This window comes from Pelophylax lessonae, assembly GCF_965119305.1.
Source record: "Pelophylax lessonae genome assembly, chromosome: 7".
Classification (NCBI taxonomy): Eukaryota; Metazoa; Chordata; class Amphibia; order Anura; family Ranidae; genus Pelophylax; species Pelophylax lessonae.
In genome coordinates, this window is record NC_138774.1 from 286,216,615 (window position 1) to 286,244,576 (window position 27,962).

General features: G+C 44.6%; 1 protein-coding gene across 1 annotated transcript; it reads right to left on the minus strand.

Moving 5' to 3' along the window:
- On the minus strand, nucleotides 1–27,632 carry LOC309560337 (ras-related GTP-binding protein A). Its single transcript, XM_082263961.1, has 10 exons — nucleotides 27,608–27,632; nucleotides 26,401–26,444; nucleotides 22,137–22,236; nucleotides 21,984–22,050; nucleotides 15,952–16,174; nucleotides 9,702–9,797; nucleotides 6,650–6,772; nucleotides 6,471–6,562; nucleotides 3,295–3,410; nucleotides 1–644 (listed from the first exon to the last, which is right to left on the minus strand). Exons 2-10 carry the CDS (start codon nucleotides 26,425–26,427, stop codon nucleotides 547–549), a joined length of 942 nt encoding a protein of 313 aa, XP_082120087.1. The 5' UTR covers nucleotides 26,428–26,444; nucleotides 27,608–27,632; the 3' UTR covers nucleotides 1–546.
- Between the last annotated feature and the right edge of the window lie 330 nt (nucleotides 27,633–27,962).

Sequence of the window (27,962 nt, forward strand, 5' to 3'; positions counted from 1 at the left end):
CTCTCTCCACCCCAAGCCTGCTGGCTGGACAGTGAAAGAACAGCAGATCATCAATGATCAAATACCTCTGCTCACTCTGCCGTCTCCTCCCATCCCCATGACTGGATCCCAATCCTGCACCTCCCTCTGCCAGGGACTGCAAGAGACTGACTTCAAGCCAAATGCTTACACTGGGTGCATTTTATTAATGAATACCTAGCTGCAGGAATGTGTCTTATATATCAGCCTGGAGTTCAGCTTTATGTACTGACCACATGTATGCACAGCTTCAAGCTGCTTCCGCAGTGGTCAGAGCTCACTAGCATGTAAACATGAGCATGCTGTTAGCTTTCCCAGTCAGCAGCATTTGCATACATGAAGCCAGGACAATGAGGGGGACCAGGAGATAGATGGGGCTGCACACAAGTACACAGGGCACTGGGGAGTCACGTGCACCGCAGTTCAATGGTGTTCTTAAAAACAACAAAATTATATTGTAAATGGGGTACTGAGGTGGTCATCTCCATAACGAGACTGTCCAGGAATTAGTGACCTCGGCGTAAAACCTCAACGCATGAGCAGGCTGTGTTTAGGACCATCTACGCGTTCCAGCTTCTCAAAGTGTTTCCTTGCATTTCGTATATTTATTAAAGTTGCAGCTGAAGCTGTAAAAGAAGGTAAATTGTGAGAAATACCGTATTTATTGGCGTATAACACGCACCTTCACTTTAAGAGGGAAGTTTTAGAAAAGGTTTTAAAAAAACATTTAAAAATAACAGTACACTGCCCCTTTCAAACAGCCCCCCCTATAAATGCACAGTTCCCCCCATGCACACTACATATCCCCTTTTATTACAAAGCCCCCTTTACATTGCACAGCCCCCCTGCACTCCCAGGAGACCCCCAGTCTCCTGGGACAGCCCTGACAGCGTACTCTAAAGTAAAAAAAAAAACACTGCCAGACCCTTTCTATAGATGCTTCCTACAATGTGTCACTGTTATTGTTGTAAACCGATGCCTCTAAATACCTCAGTAGCTCCGTTCTTTCATGGCCAGTCATGTGACTGCTCTTCTCTGATGTTCAATGGTTGGTCATGTGATCGCTCTCCTCCACCAATCTGAAGCTACACTCAGAGGAGGAGGAGAGCAGCCAGCAAGAACGAAGCTAACAAGGTATTTAGAGGCTGCGTTTATGACAGTGATATATTATGTAGAAAGGATTGGCGTATAACACGCACCCACAGTTTGCATTATATTTTCAGGGGGAAAAAGTGCGTGTTATACGCCAATACGTGATAATCAATAATAATAATTAATAATCAAAGTGAAAAAATGCAGCAGGCGAGTCCATTTTGCTGAAATTTTATTGCAGCAATTCAAAATAGTCCTCGGTAGTTTGTATGGCTCCAACGTGCTTGTATGGATGCCTGACAACTTCGGGGCATGCTTCTAATTAAACAACGGATGGTGTCCTGAGGTATTTTTTCCCCCCGGATCTGGACCAGGGCATTACTGAGCTCCTCAACAGACTGAGGTGCAATCTGGGGGAGTCGGATGGGCCGAAAATGTCCCAGAGGTGTTTTGTTGGATTTAGGTCAGGCGAGCGCTGGGGCCAGTCAATGGTATCAATTCCTTCATCCTCCAGGAACTGGCTGCATACTCTCACCACATGAGGCCGGGCATTGTCGTGCACCAGGAGGAACCCAGGACCCCCTGCACCAGCGTAGTGTACACCAGCAGTTTACATGCACTGCTCAAAACAATTAAAAGGAACAGTTTTTAATCAAAGTATAGCATCAAGTCAAATAAACTCCTTTGATATTGATCTGGTCAGTTAAGTAGCAGAGAGGGTTATAAAATTAAGGTTGCACAGTCAGTTTAACTCCTCCAGAAGCTGGTGCAGTGGGTCCTAGATTCTTCCTGGTGCACGGAAATGTCCAGCCACATGTGGTGAGAGGAGTATTCACCCAGCTCTTGGGAGGATGAAGGAATTGATACCATTGAATGGCCCCCACACTCGCCTGACCTAAATCCAATAGAACACCTCTGGGACATTATGTTTCTGTCCATCCGATGCCTCCAGGTTGCACCACAATCTGTTCAGGAGCTCAGTGATGTCCTGGTCCAGATCTGGGAGGAAATACCCCAGGAGACCATCCGTTGTCTCATAAGGAGCATGCCCCGACATTGTCGGCATGTATAGAAGCATGTGGGGGCCACAAACTACTGAGGACCATTCTGAGTTGCTGCAATGAAATTTCAGCAAAATAAACTAGCCCGCTGTATCATTTTTTTTAACTTTGATTTTCAGGGTCTTTGAATTCAGCCCTCCGTAGGGTGATCATTTTCATCAAACAATGTGGCATCCTTTCATTCCCAACACATTACCCAGTCCATACCAGTATGGATCCTAAGACATTACCCAGTCCATACCAGTATGGATCCTAAGACATTACCCAGTCCATACCAGTATGGATCCTAACACATTACCCAGTCCATACCAGTATGGATCCTAACACATTACCCAGTCCATACCAGTATGGATCCTAACACATTACCCAGTCCATACCAGTATGGATCCTAAACACATTACCAGTCCATACCAGTAAGGATCCTAACACATTACCAGTCCATACCAGTATGGATCCTAACACATTACCCAGTCCATACCAGTATAGATCCTAACACATTACCCAGTCCATACCAGTATAGATCCCAACACCTTACCCAGTCCATACCAGTATAGATCCCAACACATTACCCAGTCCATACCAGTATGGATCCTAAACACATTACCAGTCCATACCAGTAAGGATCCTAACACATTACCAGTCCATACCAGTATGGATCCTAACACATTACCCTGTCCATACCAGTATAGATCCTAACGCATTACCCAGTCCATACCAGTATAGATCCTAACGCATTACCCAGTCCATACCAGTATAGATCCTAACACATTACCCAGTCCATACCAGTATGGATCCTAACACATTACCCAGTCCATACCAGTATAGATCCTAAGACATTACCAGTCCATACCAGTATAGATCCTAACACATTACCCAGTCCATGTCAGTATAGCTATCAAGCATGATATTTTCCCCCATTGAGATCTGATTTTTTCAAAGTATTCCTTTAATTTTTTTTTTTTTATGATCTCTCGCTCTCGATCAGAGATCCTATGAAATAAAATGGTAATCATTGCAATTTTTTTATGTCACACGGTATTTGCGCAGTAGTTTTTGAAACTTTTTTGCAAAACTATGCTTTTTTTTTTTTATTAAAAAAAAAAAAACCACCATACAAACTTACGAATTGAGGGGTCGGACATTACAACCATGACATAGGTATTGGATGTGAAGATATCTATAAAAGCAGCAAAGTTGGAATTCCGGACTTCCATGCTCTGGAAAGAGGCCGCCAGTTTACTGTAAACAACAAGAAATGAGTGAGACAAAAAAAAGGTGTAACAGAGCAAAAACTTTACTGTAGAAGTTCAGTGGTAGAGGCTGGGTTTACATTTACAACAGGGCTAGGCAAACTTCAGCCCTGCAGATTTTGCATAACTACAAATTCCATGAGGCACTGCAAGACTGACAGCCAGAGCTATGACTCCCACAGGCAGTCGGAGTCAATTCTGTCATACATATAAAAAAATCAGCATTTTTTCCTTTTCCTAGAAAATTACTTTGAAACCCTCAAACATTTTATTAATTCTAAGCAGAGACCCTGGAGAATAAAAATGGTTGGCGTTTCAATTTTGTTTGTCGCACAATATTTGTGCAGCAGTTTCGCAACAGCAAAAAGAAAAAAAGAAACCACGCGCTTTAAGCGCACAAACGATATAACCAATTTTTTTTTCGGAAAAAATTGGTTTCGCCAAGTAAATTAGGTACCAAACATTTTTTGGAACCGCCCCCGACTATGGTACCTCCAAAATCTCCATAGGAGACACTTTAAAGGATTTTACAGGATACAAGTTTAGAGTTAAGGCCCGTACACACGTGCAGATTGTCGGCCGAAACTGTTCGGCCGCCGAATGATCGGCCGATTTTCGGCTTGTTAGTATGATGCTTCCGACAGCCAACAGCGCAGAACGGCCGATTGTTCGTCAGTCAGTACAGAATTCGGCCGACAGACAGCAGATTTGCAAGACTGGGCATGCTCAGAAAAGAAAAAACACAGGGAAAGTTAACCATCACATGACATCACTTCTGCAGTCGGCTGTTGTTGGCCGACAAAATTTGTGTGCAGTCTTTTGCACTTTTCAACAGACAAGACAGCCCTCGGACAAAAGACGGCCGATCGTTCGGCCGACGATCGCTACGTGTGTACGGGGCTTTACACAGGAAGTCTGGTGCTAGAATTATTGCTCTCACTCGGATGATGCCACCTACCTTTGCGAGGATACCTTACATATGTGTGGTGCAATTTGCGCGAGAGCTCAGGGAGTTTTCAAATTATCAAAATCATTTTTTTTTTTTTTTTTGGATTAACAAGACCCCAAATCTCTTTTTCTCTTTCTAAAAACGTAAAGGTTTTTTTTTTTTTTTTGCAAAAAAACGGTTTACTTCCACCCTAGACCAGAAGTGACGTTCTGAGGTCGCTCCAGTCCCCCAAGGCCACAGAGGAAACCAGAGACAATCTGGTCTCTGTTCGCCTCTATGACCTGCCGGCCGCACCGTTGGATCGTTTCTGGGGCATTCCGGTAAAAACGGTAAGCCTGAGAAAACGTGTTGGTGGGGGGGGGGGGGGGGGGTCTAAGAGATGTTCAGTGGCTAAAGAGCCGCTTGGACCACTTTAATTAAAAGCGCCTGCAGTCAGCTGGGGAAAAAAAAAAAACATCTGGGGTTTTGGCTGATAGCTCCATCCCCCTCTATGTAGGCAGATCAAATCAGAGGGCAGTCATGTGTAAAGAAGCGGATCCATCCTCCTCTATGTAGGCAGATCATATCAGAGGGCAGTCATGTGTAATGCCCCATACACACGTGCAGATTATCTGCAGACTTTTGTCTGCAGACTTACCAAAACCATATAATATGAGGTCAAACCTAAACACTTTCAATTTGTATGCAATCCGGCAGGCCCTTGCACTACATAGAAAAGGTAAGTCTGCTGACAAAAGTCTGCAGATAATCTGCACGTGTGTATGGGGCATAAAGAACCGGATCCATCCCCCTCTATCTAGGCAGATCAAATCAGAGGGCAGTCATGTGTAAAGAAGCGGATCCATCCCCCTCTATCTAGGCAGATCAAATCAGAGGGCAGTCATGTGTAAAGAAGCGGATCCATCCCCCTCTATCTAGGCAGATCAAATCAGAGGGCAGTCATGTGTAAAGAAGCGGATCCATCCCCCTCTATCTAGGCAGATCAAATCAGAAGGCAGTCGTGTGTAAAGAAGCGGATCCATCCCCCTCTATCTAGGCACATCAAATCAGAGGGCAGTCATGTGTAAAGAAGCGGATCCATCCCTCTCTATCTAGGCACATCAAATCAGAGGGTAGTCATGTGTAAAGAAGCGGATCCATCCCCCTCTATCTAGGCAGATCATATCAGAGGGCAGTCATGTGTAAAGAAGCGGATCCATCCCCCTCTATCTAGGCAGATCATATCAGAGGGCAGTCGTGTGTAAAGAAGCGGATCCATCCCTCTCTATGTAGGCAGATCAAATCAGAAGGCAGTCGTGTGTAAAGAAGGGGATCCATCCCCCTCTATCTAGGCAGATCATATCAGAGGGCAGTCATGTGTAAAGAAGCGGATCCATCCCTCTCTATGTAGGCAGATCAAATCAGAGGGCAGTCATGTGTAAAGAACCGGATCCATCCCCCTCTATGTAGGCAGATCATATCAGAGGGTAGTCATGTGTAAAGAAGCGGATCCATCCCCCTCTATCTAGGCAGATCAAATCAGAGGGCAGTCATGTGTAAAGAAGCGGATCCATCCCTCTCTATCTAGGCACATCAAATCAGAGGGCAGTCATGTGTAAAGAAGCGGATCCATCCCCCTCTATCTAGGCACATCAAATCAGAGGGCAGTCATGTGTAAAGAAGCGGATCCATCCCCCTCTATCTAGGCACATCAAATCAGAGGGCAGTCGTATGTAAATATGTCGTATGTAAAGAAGCGTGTGCCTAGATGGAGGGGGATGGATCCGCTTCTTTACACATGACTGCCCTCTGATTTGATCTGCCTAGATAGAGGGGGATGGATCCGCTTCTTTATCTAGGCACATCAAATCCGAGGGCAGTCGTATGTAAAAAGGGACAAGCAGTCCGTTTACACTCGCCCACCAATAGAGCAGAGCGGCTGACTTCGCCTGCTCTGCATTAACTGAGCAGACACAAACCTGTCATCCAATCAGCTCAGCAGACAGATCCCCTGCTGAGCAAATCTGATCCTGTATAACAACAATATTATTATCATTATTTCCACCCTTTGCGAAAGGAGGCCTTCGGTGTTAGCAAATGAAAATAGTTCATATTTCTTACCTGCAGCTTAATTTGAACTGTTTTATAATGTTGCTAATCTTCTCAAACCTATGAATGTCCCTCTGTTCCCTGCACTGGTAGTGAGATATTACCTGAGAAAAAAAAAAAAATGGAAATTTCAGTTACAAAACATTTTATAGAATAGTTATATTAGTAACAATGCTGCACAGATCTCTCACCAGAAAAGTTGCTCTCTCGAATAGCAGCACTTCATCAGCCTCGATGATCTGAGCGAAATTACGCAGGTTGGATTCCAGCTGCTGCACATTGGGAATGAGCTGATAGACGATACTGGACCAGGCCTGAATACAGGAGAGCGGCAATCATTCATACAGCGGTCACTGTACTAACTAGAGCTGCATGATAAATCATTAAAAGATCACAATCCCAATTCGACCCCCCCAAAACACGATCCTAATCCAGCATTTCTACGATACTTTTAGGCTCGGTTATTTCAACTACTGATGACTCATTCAGTTGTCAGCAGTTCCCTGCTCACAGCTGTCAATTAAAAGAATACATTTTGCTTTTTTTTTTTACAATTTGAAACGTGTGAATATATGTTAAAGGTGTAAAAATTTTAATGAACGAAGCAAACAGTTTTTTTTTTTTATTATTATTAAAGCGGAGTTCCAGCATCAGTTAGCTTAAAAAAACATGAAAAAGAATTGGATAATTAATATTTTTATTTTTTGTTTCACTTACCTTGTTTTTACCTTGAAAATAAACTTACCTTTCTTCCTCTTCCTCCTTGTGCGGCCGCAGCCCCCCCCCCCCCCGACGTCACTTCCTCCTTTGCATTGCGTCCTGAGAGATGAGAATCATGAATGCAATGTGAACGGCCGGCCGCAATCTACAGAGCATGCGCAAGATTGCGATCGGCATTCTGGGTAGCCCAGAAACAGGAAGAGGGACACAGAGGCTTCAGATGCCCACACCGGAGATGGCCGCGCTCTGCAATCAATTTTAAAGGTAAGAATTTATCTTTATTTTCTAACTGTAATGTACTGTAATGTGGGGTTAGTGTTAGGGTAATTGGGGATAGCTTAGAATTAGGGGGGGGTACTTTTAGCTCAAAAATGTGTATGTGGCCGGAACTCCTCTTTAATAATTTATAAAATAGAAGGGGGAAAAAAAAAAAGAAGAAGATCAGCAGGAATATTTTTTTTATTATTTCCTGCTGATTCCCCCCCCCCCCCATTTTTTTTTTTTTATTTCCTGCTGATTTTTTCTCCCCCATTTTTTTTTATTTTATTTCCTGCTGATATCCCCCCCCCCCCCATTTTTTTTATTTTATTTCCTGCTGATTTCCCCCCCCCCCCCATTTTCTTTTTTTTTATTTCCTGCTGATTTCCCCCCCCCCATTTCTTTTTTTTTTATTTCCTGCTGATTTTTTTCCCCCAATTTATTTCCTGCTGATTCCCCCCCCATTTTCTTTTTTTTTTTTTCCTGCTGATTTTTCCCCCCCCGTTTTCATATATATATATATATATATATATATATATATATATATATATATATATATATATATATATATATATATAAATAACTATTAACAAAAATTTTTTTTACACCTTTAACATATTTTTACAGGTTTCACATTTAAAAAAAAAAAAAAAGCGCAAAGAAAAAAAAAAAAAGAGAAAAATTAATTTGTAAAATAACATTTTAGTCCCGGTTCACACTTCTGCGTGTGCGGGGTTCGCACGTAATATCGGAGCGCACTGCTCTGACATTACATGCGATCGGCTGTGCGGTGCGAGTTTAGCCATACAGTTTGTATGGCTGGAGGCACAGGAGGCATTTTTGCAGCCGCATCAGGATCGGATCGCACAGTGGTTCACACTTGTGCGATCCGATCCTGTGCGAACTGCACGATCGCACTGCGATATGCGATCAAACTGGGGGTGTCGTTAAGATTACATTGACACCCCCAGCGTATCGCATATGGCAGTGTTAACTGCCTGGGGTGCGTGTGCGATGCGGGAACAGGCTGCGAATTCGCAGCCTTCCCGCATCACATAAGTGTAAACCGGTGTTCTAAAATTTCGTCGGACCCGTGAAAAAATCGGACCTCGTCACTTCCGGTGACAGAGCGTCACAAAACAGTTGATAGGAGTCGTCCGTGCGCATGCGCAGAAGACATTTTTCGAGGTTTGGCAAAATTATAACAGAGAACGGACAGCTGATTGAGAGAAGGCGGGGCTGAGGTGCGACGGGACGGAGGTGCGGCCGTGTAATACATGCAGGGCTTAAGCGACTCCCTGTTTTATTATCTTTAGTAATTATCGTATTATTTATCCTACGGATTTCATGACATTTAGTATTTCTATAATGCAAAATAAGAAATACTAAATGTAATGAAATCCTAAGGGTAAATAATACGATAATTAGTAAAGATAATAAAACAGAAGGAGTCGCTAAAGTCCTGCATATATTACACGGCCACGCCTCCGTCCCGCCTCCTCTATTCAGCTCTGCAGATGACGCGGCGGTGTCTTCCATCCCACCTCAGCCCCGCCTCCTCTCATTCAACTGGTCGCTCTGTGTTATAAGTTTACCAAACCAAGATAATGTCTGGTGCGCATGCGCACTTGAGACTCCCATAACCGGAAGTGACGAGGTCCGATTTTTTCACGGGTCCGACAAAATTTTACAACACCGGCATTCAGTGCTTTGTACCATTGCTGACAGATGAAGTGTAAACAAATGTTGCAGTAGGTATCTGTAAGTCACGGTTCACACTAGGGCGACCTGGTCGCCTCACAGGTCGCCTCCCATAGGGAAGCTACGGACCCGTTCTAATAGGAGCGACACAATTCGCTCCGACCTAGAAAAAGGGTCCGGAGCTTCTTTGGGGCGACCAGGAGGCGACTGCCATAGACTTCAATGTTATGAAGTCCGTGGCGGCCGCTCCGAGGTCGCCCCTATGTGAACGGGGCCTCATTGGTACCCTAATATAACTTAAAAAGGCATTTTTTTATTTTATTTCTTTACACGTTACATTTCTTTAAAATTTGACTGGAGCAGAGTATTAGGTCTTACTTTATTGCCATCTCATTTCATAACCTAATGTTCAGGAGTTGTAAATCTTTAAAATAAAGTTCAGTATCGTGAGAGAATCGTGAGCTTTATACTAAGCAAAAAAAAAGTTGTGATTTTTTTTCTCCAGAATCGTGCAGATCCAGTACTAAGCTATGCATGTTACATGGCAATGGCAGGATTAGGTACCTTGTATAGCGTTTCATCCCAAATGGAGGTCCTGAAGCACGCACAATCCAAAGGCCTGGAGAGACGCCTCAAATCTTCCTCTCGCTCCTTAAATATCTGGGGGAACGGAAAGAAATGAGATTGTCGGAACAGGAAGTAATGGTAAATATCTCAAGTGGGGACACACGCTGCAACACGTTTTCTCTTCAGTAAAATGGGATGTTGTTAGAACCTCTAAGACAAATTATTATTATTTCATTGTAAAGTCCCGTTTTTTTTCGTGTCCAGGACAGCTAAGACTCTCATGCAGCATCACTGGATCGAGATGGGGCTCAGGTAAGTATTAGGATGACTGAGGGGAGCTGCTGCACACAGTTTTTTTTTTTTTAACTCCATAAACCAAAAAGGAAAATGGACCGCACTCAGAAGTAAATGAAATTAGAAGTGTCTTTTATTCCTCATGAAGAACCAATACAGACAGTGCATCACAGGGACATGCAACAGGTTGACGCGTTTCACGATACAGAAGACCGCTTACTCAACCACTAGTGTATCGTGAAACGCGTCAACCTGTTGCATGTCCCTGTGATGCACTGTCTGTATTGGTTCTTCATGAGGAATAAAAGGCACTTCTAATTTCATTTACTTCTGAGTGCAGTCCATTTTCCTTTTGGTTTATCGAGTTTTGAATGGCGGATCCGACCTGCACCGCAGTGCTTTGTCTCACGTGAGCGGCTTTCCATTTCAGCTTTTTTTTACCTTAACCACTTGCCTACTGGGCACTTTTACCCCCTTCCCGCCCAGGCCAATTTTCTGCGTTTTTCATACAAAAAAAAAAATTTTTGGTAGTATTTTATCACCACTGGGTTTTTTTTTAAGCAAACATTTTGAACACATTTTATTTTTCACAGTTGGTTATAAAAATTTTGCAAACAGGTAATTGTTTTGCCTACACTGATGGGCGCTGCACTGGCGGGCGCTGCACTGGCGGGCGCTGCACTGGCGGGACTGCACTGATGGGCGCTGCACTGGCGGGACTGCACTGATGGGCGCTGCACTGGCGGGACTGCACTGATGGGCGCTGCACTGGCGGGACTGCACTGGCGGGACTACACTGGCGGGCGCTGCACTGGCGGGCGCTGCACTGGTAATTAGTGTCCACGTCCCTTGAACATAAGCCGGTTATCAGCCTTCTTTTCTGGTCATGCTTACAGTGTGAGGAGAAAAATAGCCGATAACTAGCTGTCGACATCCGTGATCAGCGGTCATTGAACACAGCTGATCACGTGAGTCCTTTGGAAAGCACAATCACAGAAGGACCTCAATAGATGCCATTCCGGCAAAGGAAGCCTATGCCGTAGCCTTCATTTGGCTATAGCGCAGGCTGGAAGAGGTTAAAGCAAAGACTGCATTAAGGTAAAAAAACTTTATGACTTGGAACCAGGAGTTGTAAAGTCAGAAGTTTATCTTAATGCAATCTATGCATTAAGATAAAAAAACCTTCAGGATGTAGCAGCCGCCCCAAAAACACCTAATACTAACCTGAGCCCCATCTCTGTCCTGCAAGGTCCGTGAATTCCTCCACCTTCCGGGATTCTCCCTCCCGATTGGGTAACTGACTTTGACAGCCAAAGGCATCGCGGCTCTGTCTCAACCAATTAGAAGAGAGAGGGGGCGGGGCCAAATGGCAGCTTCGTGTCTGACTGGACACAGGGAGCTGCAGCTCGGCTCGAGTGTCCCAATAGCAAACTGCTTGCTGTGGGGAAACTCGACAGAAGGGAGGGGCCAGGAGAGCCGAAGAGGATCTGGGCTGCCCTGTGCAAAGCCAACTGCACAGAGGAGGTAAATAACTTTTTTTTTTTCCTCAAAAATAAAAAAGACTTTACAATCACTTTGAAGCTAAATCAATTTTCCTTCCCTGATTCCTCCCTCTAACTTCTCCCATCAACAAGCACATTTTTTTTTAAACTTTAACATTTGAATGACATGCTTCTTTTTTAGACCCAGTGATGTCATCACTGGGTCTTTGTGCTGCTCCATGAAATGCAGGCAGATCGTGGCTGGTGGGAGGGGCTCTGTACTCCTACCAAGAGCCCTCAGTTCTGATACAAGCAGGGGGCTGACAATCGTGTGAATGTCAAAATGCTTTTTTGGGGCAGGTCAATCGGGAGGAATGGGCGTTCCTAGGCAGGCTGTATTTGCAGGCAGACCGCCCACATGTGATGCCAAGGCTTCATGAATGAAAGAACTGAAATCAATGAATAAAAACAGCAGGCAGGGGAGGAAAAAGCTAGATAATAGATGTCCTCCAGCCAGGAAATAAGGAGAGATCTACCCGACTTGCTGCAGCTTCTGATGCACATCATGAGAAGCTCGCAGTGTGCGGTGAAATCAGAGGAAGCCATTTCAGTCCAGGAGAGGAGCCGCTACAACTGTGCAAGACTGAAAAGACTGGGGAGGTTAGATATAAGAAAACCCAACACACACACACGACCAAATGGAAACTGGTGCCGAAACCGAAAATGCACCTGGCCAAAAACACGAAAATGGCACACTAATATACACATACATATATATATTACATACACACACACACATACATATATATATATATATATATACACACACACATATACATACACACACACACACACACACACATATATATTAGTGTGTGTGTATATATATATATATATATATATATATATATATATATATATATATATATATATATATATATATATATATATATATATATATATATATATATATATATATATATATATATATATACACACACACACACACATACACAGTAAAACCTTGGATTGTGAGCATAATTCGTTCTGGAAACATGCTTGTAATCCAAAGCACTCTTATATCAAAGCGAATTCCCCCATAAGAAATAATGGAAACTCAGATGATTCGTTCCACAAGTCCTTCGGTTTATAGTCTGTATACAAAGATTATAGCAATGTGATAGGTTGTGTAACCATAAAATGTCCATCCACAATATGCAGCCTTCCCAAGGGGATTAGAAGCAAAATCTAGCAGAGCTACAGAATATAAGAGAGATGAGAGGCGCCTCTAAGTGTAGCAATATGGTTACATTTAATGAAGGTTCAACATTCAGCAACTCACATGGTTGATAATTAAAATAGGCACACCCAAGTATGCAGGCATCCGGGGTAAAGCTGTCCACATAGACCAGGGATCCTCTAACTATGGCCCTCCAGCTGTTGCAGAACTACACATCCCATGAGGCATTGTAAAACTCTAACATTCACAGATATGACCAGGCATGATGGGAATTGTAGTTCCTGAACTGGAGGGCCGTAGTTTGAAGACCCCTGACATAGACCATCTTCTGAACCACCGACTCTCACCACTGTCAGTCTGCAATCGTGACCGGGAAGAATAGCCTGCAGTAGAGTGATCTGAAAGTGAGGCTTTGAATCACTCGTGGAGCGCAGCGGGGAAGGGATGGCAAAGATGGCTGTGCAGAGGACGGTCTATGTGGACAGCTTTACCCCAGATGCCTGCATCCTTAGCTGTGCCTGTTTTAATCATCAACCATGTGAGTTGCTAAATATTGAACCTTCATTAAATGTAACCGTATTGCTACACTTTAGAGGCTCCTCTCTTCTTTTTTATACATGACGCTACTTGTATATCAAGTCAAAATGTATTTAAAAAATGTGCTTGTCTTGCAAAGCGCTCTCAAACCAAGTTACTCTCAAACCAAGGTTTTACTGTATATATATATATATATATATACACGCGTGTGTGTGTGTGTGTGTGTGTGTGTGTGTGTGTGTGTGTGTGTGTATGTGTGTGTATGTGTGTGTGTATATATATATATATATATATATATATATATATATATATATATATATATATATATATATATATATATATATATATATATTACACATACATACACACATATACATACATACACACATATAAAATCAAAGTCTTTGATGACGCCCCTGATAGACGAAACGCGTCGACGTAACTTCCTGGCAGATATTCATCACACAACGTCACTTCCTCAAACCACCGTGGAACGCACGCCGGCAGCGTACCCAGAAGTGGATCGGCTTACTGTAACTACTGATCCCAATGCAACGCTGATACTTGATTTAGGTTTGCGAGTAGCCTCAAAATACTTTTTATAATAAAAACACCCTACGGGCTTCACTATTGTCGGCTCCTTCCCTCTTTTGTTTGAGCATTTAAGCGTGGAGGAGTTTCAGAGGAGATTGGAGGTATATTGAAGGCTCATCCATATAGATATCCTGGGGGACACTAAGGCTGTATTATATCCCGCACCTGAGGTTGGAAGCTGATTCGGAGGCTTAGCCATCTCATCCCTTCCTATTGGTTATACGCTTGGATAGATAGATAGATAGATAGATAGATAGATAGATAGATAGATAGATAGATAGATAGATAGATAGATAGATAGATAGATAGATAGAATGGCTCAGAATTATCCTAAGTCTGGTGAGAGGATCCCAAAAGGGTTTCTCTGGAAGCACTTGGCACTTTGTGTGGAGCACGATATTCACCACCTTATTTTATACAAGTGGACTGTTTTTAATTTTTGGACTGCACTATACTTGGCACTTTTTGCACATTTTGGAACTCTACTTCAAAAAGCATTTTCTTTCACTTTAATAATAATAATAATTATATGATTGTATGGCATTACATTTTTTATCACTGATGCACTTTATTATTATTGCTTGCTATTATTGAGTGATCTAGTTTTTATCATTAGTGCACTTTATTTGAATATTTTTTCACACGCCTGGTAGCGCCGTTTTATAACCTTTAAATTCTATGTAATGCCTTCACACTGGTCTGTTGCAGTGTTACTCTTGCTGCATTTTTGGTTGAAATGCATTGAAAATACAGCAAGAATGCATCAATAAAATGGACCCGTGTTATGGTGAAACACACACCATAAGCACAGTAAAAAATTGCGCGAGTTTTCGGCGGCATTATTGCCACCTTTGTCTTGATCGGCAAAAATTACCAAAACACCATTTTCGGTGGAGAAATTTTTGTGCATCTTTGGGAAATTGCAAGTAAATATAATGCAGCCTTTAGTGTTAAAGGTTGCATCTAATGCCCTACCAATACGTCAGTTACCTATTGATTCTGTAAGAAACTCCTCCGCTCCACCTTTCACAGGGTGACAACGTTGCACTCCTCTTTCTCAGTTCAAAGCAGCGTAGTCCCTTGTGTCTGCTATGTCCACTAGGACTATAGCACAATACAATGACATCTCAGGGGGTGCCTATTAGCTTAGTCACCTCTGATTACAAACCCCTTAGAGCCGGGGGGGGGGGGGATGTAAAAGCAGGCAGCTGAGCAACGGTTTTACTGACACCCAAAAAAAAAAAAAAAAAAAAAAAAACGCAGAGGTGATCAAATACCACCAAAAGAAATGCTCTATTTGTGTGAAAAAAAAAAAACACGACAAATTGTGTAGTATCGCATGACCGCACAATTGTCAGTTAAAGTAATGCAGTGCCATATAATGGTATAGTCATGAATGGGGGGGTAATGGGTAATTCTTCCGGAGGTCACATGGTTAGAGGGATTGTAAAGGCAGAAGGTTTTTAATCTTCATGCATTCCATGCAGTAAGAGAAAAAAAAAAACCCCTGTGTGCAGCAGCCCCCCCTCCTAATACTTACCGGAGCCCAACTTGATCCATCGATGTTGCAGGAGAGACTCTCAGCCAATAAGAAGGAGGGGAGTCCCAGGCAGCAGAGAGCAGTGTGGCGCCATTGTTTCCCGCTGTGAGCCAATGAAGATAGGGCAGCGGGGCCTAGCCACGGCTCCATGTCTGAATGGACACAGGGAGCTGTGGCTCGGCTCAGGTGTCCCCCACACCAAGCTCCTTGCTGTGGGGGCACTCGTCAGGAGGGAGGAGCCAGGAGCACCAAAGAGGGACCCAAGAAAATGAAGATCTGGGCTCCTCTTTGCAAAACCAGCTACAAAGAGGAGGAAAGTATAAAACAAAAAAAAAAAACCCCCACACACGAGACTTTAGTATCACTTTAATGCAGAAGAGACACCACATGTCTCTTCTGCAGCAAGATTCCTGCTGGTTCACCCCTTTTTATTTTTAGCCTAAAGTTCCACTTTTAAACACACCTAGCCCCGCCTGCTGCAATTGCTCATGGGGGGGGGCTGTAGTTCTTGCTGCTACCTTGCCGTGAGAGAACTTACAGGACTGACTCCTCTCCACTCACCAGATCTCGCTGATCTTCCTGCACCAAATCCATCTTGTGTACCAGACAAAACACTTTGGCATCGGGAGAGTTCTGTAAGATGGCTTCTAAGCAGGACTGATAGTAATGCATGTCTTTCTCCAGCTCGCGGCTCTCAACGTCAAAAACGTAGATGAGAACTTCAACGTTGCGGAAGATGTTGTCCCGCTGACTGGTAAAGTAATTCTCCATGAACGTGTCTTGACTGAATAACAGAACGAGAAAAGGAGAGACGGATTACTCCGATTTTCTCTGCAATAATTAAGCTTCATTTTTCTAAATAGCAGAACTCAAAATTAGAGAACATCTCTATAAAATCGACATTAGAGCTGAATTCCAGGAAGAAAAAAAAAAAAAAAAAAAAAAAAAAAAAAATGAAAATGCATAACCCGTTAAAAAGGCAAAGAGCGAGCTCTAGCGGCAATACTCAGACACCTAGTGTCAGGAAAAAGACATTTCCTAATCTAAGGCTGGCCATACACTCTACAATTTTCTGTACAATTTTCTTTAGATTTACCTTCAAAGGTCTGCCTTATAGGATACAATTAAAAAGGTTAGTTTTGACCTCATATTATGTGGTTTTTGGTAAAATTTAAGGGAAAACTTTACAAGAAAATTGAACATGTATGGCCAGCCTAAGTCTTATCCCCTCAGAAGCAGCACAGCATTGGTCACTCTGCTCTCTCTCCTCCCATCAGTATGCTTGTAAGCACATGAACTCCTCCCATTAGCACGCTTGTAAGCACATGAACTCCTCCCATCAGTACGCTAGTAAGCACATGAACTCCTCCCATCAGTACGCTAGTAAGCACATGAACTCCTCCCATCAGTACGCTAGTAAGCACATGAACTCCTCCCATCAGCACGCTAGTAAGCACATGAACTCCTCCCATCAGCACGCTTGTAAGCACATGAACTCCTCCCATCAGTATGCTTGTAAGCACATGAACTCCTCCCATCAGTATGCTTGTAAGCACATGAACTCCTCCCATCAGTATGCTTGTAAGCACATGAACTCCTCCCATCAGTATGCTTGTAAGCACATGAACTCCTCCCATCAGTATGCTTGTAAGCACATGAACTCCTCCCATCAGTATGCTTGTAAGCACATGAACTCCTCCCATCAGTATGCTTGTAAGCACATGAACTCCTCCCATCAGTATGCTTGTAAGCACATGAACTCCTCCCATCAGTATGTTTGTAAGCACATGAACTCCTCCCATCAGTACGTTTGTAAGCACATGAACTCCTCCCATCAGTACGCTAGTAAGCACATGAACTCCTCCCATTAGCACGCTTGTAAGCACATGAACTCCTCCCATCAGTACGCTTGTAAGCACATGAACTAATTGGCTCCTTGTGCTGCTTCTTTCACATTCCAGCCCTGCTGTAAAGAGACTACAACAATGATACCAGGTCACACATGTACAGACACTACTTGCATTTCATAAGTTTTACTTCCAACGCCAGAGGTGTTTCCGTGGCTTCCCAATCATGTGGTCACTATGCTTAGCCATCACAATGATCATGTGATCAGGAGCCCATCCTACCGGGCTCCTGATTATATACAGTTATCGGGAGCCCATCCTACCGGGCCCCTGATTATATAAACAGTTATCGGGAGCCCATCCTACCGGGCCCCTGATTATATAAACAGTTATCGGGAGCCCACCCTACCGGGCTCCTGATTATAAACAGTTATCGGGAGCCCATCCTACCAGGCTCCTGATTATATAAACAGTTATCGGGAGACCATCCTACCGGGCTCCTCATTATAAACAGTTATCAGGAGCCCATCCTACCGGGCTCCTGATTATATAAACAGTTATCGGGAGACCATCCTACCAGGCTACCATCCTACCAGGCTCTTCATTATAAACAGTTATCGGGAGCCCATCCTACCAGGCTCCTGATTATAAACAGTTATCAGGAGCCCATCCTACCGGGCTCCTCATTATAAACAGTTATCGGGAGCCCATCCTACGGGGCTCCTGATTATAAACAGTTATCGGGAGACCATCCTACCAGGCTCCTCATTATAAACAGTTATCGGGAGACCATCCTACCGGGCTCCTGATTATAAACAGTTATCGGGAGCCCATCCTACCGGGCCCCTGATTATATAAACAGTTATCGGGAGCCCATCCTACCAGGCTCCTGATTATATAAACAGTTATCGGGAGACCATCCTACCGGGCTCTTCATTATAAACAGTTATCGGGAGCCCATCCTACCAGGCTCCTGATTATAAACAGTTATCAGGAGCCCATCCTACCGGGCTCCTCATTATAAACAGTTATCGGGAGCCCATCCTACGGGGCCCCTGATTATATAAACAGTTATCGGGAGCCCACCCTACCGGGCTCCTGATTATAAACAGTTATCAGGAGCCCATCCTACCAGGCTCCTGATTATATAAACAGTTATCGGGAGCCCATCCTACCAGGCTCTTCATTATAAACAGTTATCGGGAGCCCATCCTACCAGGCTCCTGATTATAAACAGTTATCAGGAGCCCATCCTACCGGGCTCCTCATTATAAACAGTTATCGGGAGCCCATCCTACGGGGCTCCTGATTATAAACAGTTATCGGGAGCCCATCCTACCGGGCCCCTGATTATATAAACAGTTATCGGGAGCCCACCCTACCGGGCTCCTCATTATAAACAGTTATCGGGAGCCCATCCTACGGGGCTCCTGATTATAAACAGTTATCGGGAGACCATCCTACCGGGCTCCTCATAAACAGTTATCAGGAGCCCATCCTACCGGGCTCCTGATTATATAAACAGTTATCGGGAGACCATCCTACCGGGCTCCTGATTATAAACAGTTATCAGGAGCCCATCCTACCGGGCTCCTCATTATAAACAGTTATCGGGAGCCCATCCTACGGGGCTCCTGATTATAAACAGTTATCGGGAGACCATCCTACCAGGCTCCTCATTATAAACAGTTATCGGGAGCCCATCCTACCGGGCTCCTGATTATATAAACAGTTATCGGGAGCCCATCCTACCGGGCCCCTGATTATATAAACAGTTATCGGGAGCCCACCCTACCGGGCTCCTGATTATAAACAGTTATCGGGAGCCCATCCTACCGGGCCCCTGATTATATAAACAGTTATCGGGAGCCCACCCTACCGGGCTCCTGATTATAAACAGTTATCGGGAGCCCATCCTACCGGGCCCCTGATTATATAAACAGTTATCGGGAGCCCACCCTACCGGGCTCCTGATTATAAACAGTTATCGGGAGCCCATCCTACCAGGCTCCTGATTATAAACAGTTATCGGGAGCCCATCCTACCAGGCTCCTGATTATAAACAGTGACCAGAAGCGGTCAGTGTCAGCACGGTCACACTATTCCCAGAACAGACGCCAGCTGTACGCATATACAGTGTCTCACAAAAGTGAGTACACCCCTCACATTTATGTAAATATTTTATTCTATCTTTTCATGTGACAACACTGAAGAAATGACACTTTGCTACAATGTAAAGTAGTGAGTGTACAGCTTGTATAACAGTGTAAATTTGCTGTCCCCTCAAAATAACAACACACAGCCATTAATGTCTAAACCGCTGGCAACAAAAGTGAGTACACCCCTAAGTGAACATGTCCAAATTGGGCCTAATTAGCCATTTTCCCTCTCCGGTGTCATGTGACTCAAGATATGAGATCAGTACATCAGAATTAATCAATTTTCAATTATTTACCATAGTTTGTAGACGCTATAACTTTTCACACAAGTCAATTAAGGACCAAGCCTATTTCTGATACTTGTTGCTTACAAGTTATCAGTATTGTTTGCTAGAAAATTACTTAGAAACCCCCCCCCCCCCCCAAAATCACACACACACACACACACACACACACACATATACATATACACATATATATATATATATATATATATATATATATATATATAATGTGTGTGGTGTGTGTACACTCTGGAGAATACAATGGCAGTAGTTGCAATATTTTATGTCACATGGTATTTGCGCATAAGCCTTTCAAACACAATTTTTTGAATAAAATACACTTCCCTAAATATTAAAAAAAACAAACAAAAGAAAAACCATAAAGTTAGCCTGATTTTTTGTATATTGTGAAAGATGTCACCCCGTGTAAATAGATGCCAAATATGTTACGATTTAAAATTGTGCACACTTGGAAGTGGAATTGCAACAAACTACAATACTTAAAAATCTCCATAGGCGACACTTTAAAATTTTTTTAAACTGTTACCAGTTTAGAGTTACAGAGGAGGTCTTTTGCTAGAAATATTGCTCTAGCTCTGACTATCGTGGCGATACCTCACATGTGTGATTTGAACACAGTTTACATTTGCAGGTGCGGCTGAGCACGCAGGGACCGGGGGGGGGGGGGGGGGGGTTTGGAACGACGGCTTTAAAATTTTATTCTTTTTTTTTTCTTCACTATCCCTTTAAAAAAATAAATAAATCTGATCACTTTATTTGCTGTCACAAGGAATGTGAACATCCCTTGTGACAGTAAAAGTCAGGTACTCTTTATGCACTTAAAAATCCCTCTTTTGCACTTAAAAGTATTGAAAACGCCAACATTTGCATTTTTGAATTCGTTTTTTTTTTTTTTAAATCGGCGCCATCGGCAGCCAAGTAAACCGGAAGGGACGACGTGACTTAGTTTGGGACCCCAGTGGGATGAGAGACCCGGGCAGAACGGCCAAGTGGCTGCTGAGCCGGTGGTTATCACTAGAAAGCCAACCGCCGACTCAAAGAAAACGGAACCAGAGTGATGCCTCTAGCTGCAGGCATCACCCCGGTACAAGGACTGTCTCAAGCAGATGTACAGGTATGTTGGTTAAGTGGTTAATATACGCTATTTGGGATTTTCCTTTTTTTTTTTTTAACCAAAAGAACACATTTTGGCCTAAATTAAGAAATTTAATTTTATTGGATGCGCTGTAACAAAAAAATGTTGGTCTTTTTTTTTTTTTTTTTTTTTACGATAACGAAAAAAGTAGTGTTTAATACCACTAAAAAGCTCCATTTGCGTGAAAAAAAAAATTGATATAAAAAATTGATATAAAATTTTATTTGGATACAGCGTTGCATGACCGCACAATTGCCAGTTAAAACAGCGAAGTGCTGAATAGCAAAAAATACTCGGGTCATGAAGATCAGTGGTCCTCAACTCCGGTCCCACTAACAGGCCAGATTTTAAGTATTACCTTGGGGAGATGCAGACTAGAGTACTGCAATCACTGAGCAGCAAATGATATCACCTGGGATGTATTTCAGTTATCTTGCAAACCTGGCCTGTTAGTGGGCCCTGTAGGCCAGGGTTGAGGACCACTGATGAAGAGGTTAACATAATGGAAAGAAAGCAAGCGCTCTGGAACACCTCTCCATGGTGTCATTCTCTCGGCCCCAGTGACGTCACGCCGCGCACGCTGCGTTCCAGCTTGGTTCCCGGAAACAGCCGAACCTGGAAGAGGCGCAGCAGGCCTCTCCGTCTCCCGGCGTCATCTCCTGGCTGCTACGCTGGACCCTATAGCCCTTCCCGCAGACCACCGAACCGACCTATGCGAGTTATGATTGTCGTGTGCTTCCTTGGAATAAATACTGCACTTAGAGGCGCTCCGCTTCTTGGGGTAACGGCTGGTATAAACACACGCAGAAATGCATCTGGAACAGATCTGGAGTGCATTTTTGGAGCGTTTCGGTGCATTTTTTAATGAGTTTCTGGATTCCTTTTTTTTTTTTTGTACTGGGGTCTGGTGCATTTTTTGAGGTGTTCCAGTGCAATAAAAAAAACGCAGTATGTTCTACTTTTTTCTGTAACGCACTGGAAATTACCACACTGGTGTGAACTGGCGTGCAATTTAAAACCATTAAACCTTCTTTCCAGTCATTTTTGATGCAGAACCCCCCCCCCCCCCCCCACACTGGACTGCGTGTGGTGTGAACTAGTCCTAAAAACATTCCACAGGTAAAGCAGTTGGGAAAACTGTACTTACCCACCACAATCCCAAAGATTCAACACCAGGTTACCCAAGAATCGCACATGAGAATGTTCAACATCAACTGCATGGAAAAGACAGAATGATTAGATTGAGGTGGATGTTGGTTTAAATCAATATAAAAAGGTTTTTCCCGAAGCAAAAACTTACTTGTGGCTCCCAAACGACGAGTGTCCCGTGCAATGTAATTTGCGAAGATAATGGATCTCATACTGGTCTTCCCAGACCCACTCTTCCCCATCAACAGCACCTGTAAACAGAATTGTTCTCTTCATAAGTCACCATACACACTATATTACCAAAAGTATTGGGACGGCTGCCTTTACACACACATGAACTTTAATGGCATCCAAGTCTTAGTCTTAATATGGAGTTGGCCCACCCTTTGCAGCTATAACAGCTTCAACTCTTCTGGGAAGGCGGTCCACAAGGTTTAGGAGTGTGTTTATGGGAATGTCTGACCATTCTTCCAGAAAAGCGCATTTGTGATGTTGGAGAGAAGGCCTGGCTCGCAGTCTCCGCTCAAATTCATCCCAAAGGTGTTCTGTCGGGTTGAGGTCATGACTGTGCAGGCCAGTAAAGTTCCTCCACCCCAAACTCGCTCATCCATGTCTTTATGGACCTTGCTTTGTGTACTGGTGTGCAGTCATGTTGGAACAGGGAGGGGCCATCCCCAAACTGAGGATGGAGGGGTGGGGGAGATCGCTTGCTGGCGCTGTGTGTCTTTGGACGCACACATCCCTTCTTAGAAGGGCATGCGCACATGTGCCCCCATAGCACGTGGCTTGCTAAGGGGGCATCCAAGGAAGAAGCAGTGGACAGTGCTGGCAAGGGACGGCTCTGTGCTATACTGCTGCACAGAGCTAGTAAGTGGATCGTCTTTTGTAGCCAAAAAGGAAAAAAAAAAAAAAAAAGCCTTTAATATCTCTTAACATGCGTGGTGTAAATGTTTGCTACTGCCACTGTATACTGTCAGAAGCTGCCTGCATTCCAGGAAGGAGGGTACATTTGCGATATTACCTTTTGTACCATCTCCCCCCACCCTTTAGATTGTAAGCTGCACGAGCAGGGCCCTCCTATTCCTTTGTAAGCTGCACGAGCAGGGCCCTCCTAATCCTTTGTAAGCTGCACGACCAGGGCCCTCCTATTCCTTTGTAAGCTGCACGACCAGGGCCCTCCTATTCCTTTGTCAGCTGAACGACCAGGGCCCTCCTATTCCTTTGTAAGCTGCAAGACCAGGGCCCTCCTATTCCTTTGTAAGCTGCAAGACCAGGGCCCTCCTATTCTTTTGTAAGCTGCAAGACCAGGGCCCTCCTAGTCCTTTGTAAGCTGCACGACCAGGGCCCTCCTATTCCTTTGTAAGCTGCACGACCAGGGCCCTCCTATTCCTTTGTAAGCTGCACGAGCAGGGCCCTCCTAGTCCTTTGTAAGCTGCACGAGCAGGGCCCTCCTAGTCCTTTGTAAGCTGCACGAGCAGGGCCCTCCTATTCCTTTGTAAGCTGCACGAGCAGGGCCCTCCTATTCCTTTGTAAGTTGCACGAGCAGGGCCCTCCTATTCCTTTGTATGCTGCACGAGCCGGGCCCTCCTATTCCTTTGTAAGCTGCACGAGCCGGGCCCTCCTATTCCTTATGCCCAGTACACACGATCCGAAAATCGGGCGACGTTCCATCCGTTATTTTTCGTATTCTAGCAGCTCTCAATAATATTCGCTAACGGGAGAGGTTACTCACGATACGAATTTTCTCGGACGATAATTCTTAGCTTCCGGTATGCGTAACCACGCTGTAGCGTGTGAGGGGAAAATGATGTCTACTGCTCACCATTTTTTTCGGACAAACAACATACTGATAATACGATTATCGTACGATGTGTTATAATACGATCAAAATTTTTATGCTTGCACGACCGGATAATATCGGGTGAACTGTCTTGATCGCCTCTCGTAAGCTGTGTACTAACGATCCGATTATCGTCCGATCCTTTCACAAGCGTTAATTTTCGTCCGATTTTCGGATCGTGTGTACGGGCCATTAGTAAGCTGCACGAGCAGGGCCCTCCTATTCCTTAGTAAGCTGCACGAGCAGGGCCCTCCTATTCCTTAGTAAGCTGCACGAGCAGGGCCCTCCTATTCCTTAGTAAGCTGCACGAGCAGGGCCCTCCTATTCCTTAGTAAGCTGCACGAGCAGGGCCCTCCTATTCCTTAGTAAGCTGCACGAGCAGGGCCCTCCTATTCCTTAGTAAGCTGCACGAGCAGGGCCCTCCTATTCCTTAGTAAGCTGCACGAGCAGGGCCCTCCTATTCCTTAGTAAGCTGCACGAGCAGGGCCCTCCTATTCCTTAGTAAGCTGCACGAGCAGGGCCCTCCTATTCCTTTGTAAGCTGCACGAGCAGGGCCCTCCTATTCCTTTGTAAGCTGCACGAGCAGGGCCCTCCTATTCCTTTGCAAGCTGCACGAGCAGGGCCCTCCTATTCCTTCTGTTTTGTAATTGTATTGTCCCCCCTTATATTGTAAAGCGCTGCGCAAACTGTTGGCGCTAAATAATAAATTTCCATCATAAATGCTGCCGCCAGACTCATCCACCTTACCCACCACTCATCGTCTGCTACCCTTCTCTGCAAATCACTCCACTGCCTTGACATTACCCAATGACTTGCATACAAAATACTAATATCAATTTACAAAGCCATCCACAACTCTGCCCCCCAGCTACATCGCTAACCTAGTCCCTAAATACCAACTAAATTGTTCTCTCCGTTCCTCCCAAGACCTCCTGCTTTCTAGCTCCCTGAGCAACTCCTTCCATGCTCACCATTAGGACTTATCCCAAGCCTCTCCCATCCTCTGGAACTACCTAGCCCAAATCTATCCAACTACCCCCTACTCTGTCCACTATTAGGCAATCCTTGAAAACCCTTCTCTTCAGAGAAGTCTATTCTGCCCCCTCCTAACAACTGCATTTAATTTCCTCTATAAGCCCATCCCACACAGTTATTACCTTTTGTATCTCTTGACCCTCCTTTTTAAATCATAAGTGCTAATGAGCAGGGCCCTCCGATTCCTCCTGTATTGAATGATAACTGTACTGTCTGCACTCATTTTGTAAAGCACTGGCGTTTAATGAATAAAGAATATTGAATAAATAATGAAGAATAAATGATAAATAATAATAATACGCAGGGTTACTTTTGACGTCAAACTTAGATTTTTTTTTTGCAGTTTTAGTTGCATTTTAGTCATCTTAAACAGTGTTAACCGGTTGCCGACCGCCGCACGACGATATACGTCGGCAGTCAGCCCCGGCCAGGCAAAGTGACGTATATATACACTTCACTAGCCTGTCACTTGCTTGGGAGCCAATAGCGGGCGAGTGCGCGCCCGCGGAGGCGCGCTCCCGCCCCGGCTCGTTCCCCAGCAAGTCCGTGCGTCTGACCGGCGGACCCGATGTCCGCCGGTCACTCACCGATCGTCGGTGCAGAGGGAGAAAGGCAGGGAGAAAGCCAGGCGGCTGATGTAAACAAGCCGCCTGTCATTCTCCCCTGTGTAGAAACAGTGTTCATACGGTTCTACTATGTAGGACCGTTGATCACTGTTCCTACACTTCAAGCCACAGCCAATCACAGTAGGAATCACGCCCCTAGGGACACACATAACCCCTCCCTCAAATAAAGTTAACCCCTTCCCTGCCAGTGTCATTTTTGCAGTAACAGTGCATATGTATAGCACTGATTACTGCAGTAATGTCACTGGTAACCCCAAAAGTGTCAAAAATGTCAGTCAAGGGTCCGATCTGTCCGCCGCAATGTTGCAGTACTGCAAAAAAAAAAAAAAAAAAAAAAAAAAAAATCGCAGATCGCCGCCATTACGCGTTAAAAAAAAAAAACACCAAAAATGACAGAAATCTTTCCCTTAGTAAACGCAATAACTTTTGCGCAAACCAATCAAAATACGCTTAGGTAGCAGAAAACAAATTGGCCAAAAATGTTAAAAAAAAAATGTTAATTTTTACATTTTGGGGAATTTCATATAAAAAAAAAATGTGAAAAATATTGTTGTTTTTGCAAAATTGGCGCTCTTTTTGTGTTTATAGCGCAAAAAGTAAAAATCGCACAGGTCATCAAATACCACCAAAAGAAAGCTCTGTTTGTGGGGAAAAAAAAAAAGACGTCAAATTAGTTTAGGTACAGCGTCACACGACCGCGTATTTGTCCGTTAAAATAACGCAGTTAAAATCACAAAAAACACCGTGGTCAGGAAGGGGGTAAAAACTTCCGGGGCTTAAGTGGTTAATAAAGTCGACAAGGTTTTCGTCCACAAAACACTGATGGAACTTTAGTGCAGAGATTACATGCATGCAGTGTAGTGGTTGCATCAGCCCTAAACAAGCAGAGAAATGGATGACTCGGTGATGGTTACCTTTTTCTTCATGGCTGAGCTGGGCATCACACAGAGGGAAGAATCTGCACAAAGAACACAAAGTCAGATTACTATACATAGTGCCAGTCCCCCCCCCCCCCCCAATACTCCCAGAAATGAAGATTTAGCCAAAGGGCACCACCCAATAACAGAGATCACGGCGGATTACACCAGAAAATTCAAGTTGCCCCTTTAAATTTATTTAGTACAGCTTGGGTTAGGGATCTGGTATCTTTAGAGGGACATTGCCCCGACAAATAGGGGAGAGAGGGATCTGGAATTTAGAGGAGGGACAGTTCCAACAAATAAGGGACAGAGGGATCTGGTATCTATAGAGGGACAGTTCCCAAGACAAATGAGAGACACAGGGATCTGGTTCTGAAAGAGGGAAAGTCCTCCTGACAAATGAGGGACAAAGGGATCTGATATCTATAGAGGGACAGCCCCCCGACATCTATAGAGGGACCTGATGTTTTGAAGGAAAAACCCCCGACAAATAAGTGACAGAGGGATATGATATCTATACAGGGACAGCCCCCCCCCCCCCCCCCCCGAAGAATGAGGGACAGTGAGATTGGATATCTATATAGAGGGACAGCCCCCTAACAAATAAAGGACAGATGGATCTGGCATCTATAGAGGTACAGCCCCCCCCCCCCGACAAATAAGGGACAGAGAGATCTGATATCTATAGGAGGACAGCCCCCCTACATCTATAGAGGGACAGCCCCCCGACAAATGAGGGACAGATTTGATAGCTATAGAAGGACAGCCCCCGACATCTATAGAGGGACAGAGATCTGATATCTGTAGAGGGAGGACGACAGAGGGAGGGGGGGCTCGGCCCCCACCAAGGGAGGACCACAGAGGGGGGGCTCGGCCCCCACCAAGGGAGGACCACAGAGGGAGGGGGGGCTCGACCCCCCACCAAGGGAGGACCACAGAGGGAGGGGGGGCTCGGCCCCCCACCAAGGGAGGACCACAGAGGGAGGGGGGGCTCGGCCCCCCACCAAGGGAGGACCACAGAGGGGGGGGCTCGGCCCCCACCAAGGGAGGTATTTGGCACTGCAAGCAGTACAGCCTGCCCAAATTAAGCACCCAGGGAGATCGGTCCCATAAAAGGAGGTCCCAGCAAGAGAGTGGTTTCCTATAGGGGGACGGTCTCTACTAATGAGAGAGAGAATTAGTTCTCATAGGGAGTCCTTACCAAGGAGGAATGTAGGGATCTGGTTCCTGAAGAGGGACATTCCTTACAGATGGCACAGAGGGATTTAGTTCTGAAACCGATATTCCCACCCCCAAATGAAGGACAGAGGCATCCATTTCCAAAGCAGTGACAGTCCCTACAAAGGACAGGGAATTTGGTTGAAAAAGACAGCCCCCCCCCCCCCCAAAAGGGAGAGAGAGATTTAGATCCTATGGATCTGGGGGGGGGGGGGGGGGGGGTTGGAGTATGGTGCTTAGTCCCTACAAATGAGTGACACCGAGGAGGGGTGTGGGTTAGGCCCCCTATAAATGAGGGGCAACAGGAGGAGGGTGCGGGGTGTTTAGAACCTATAAAC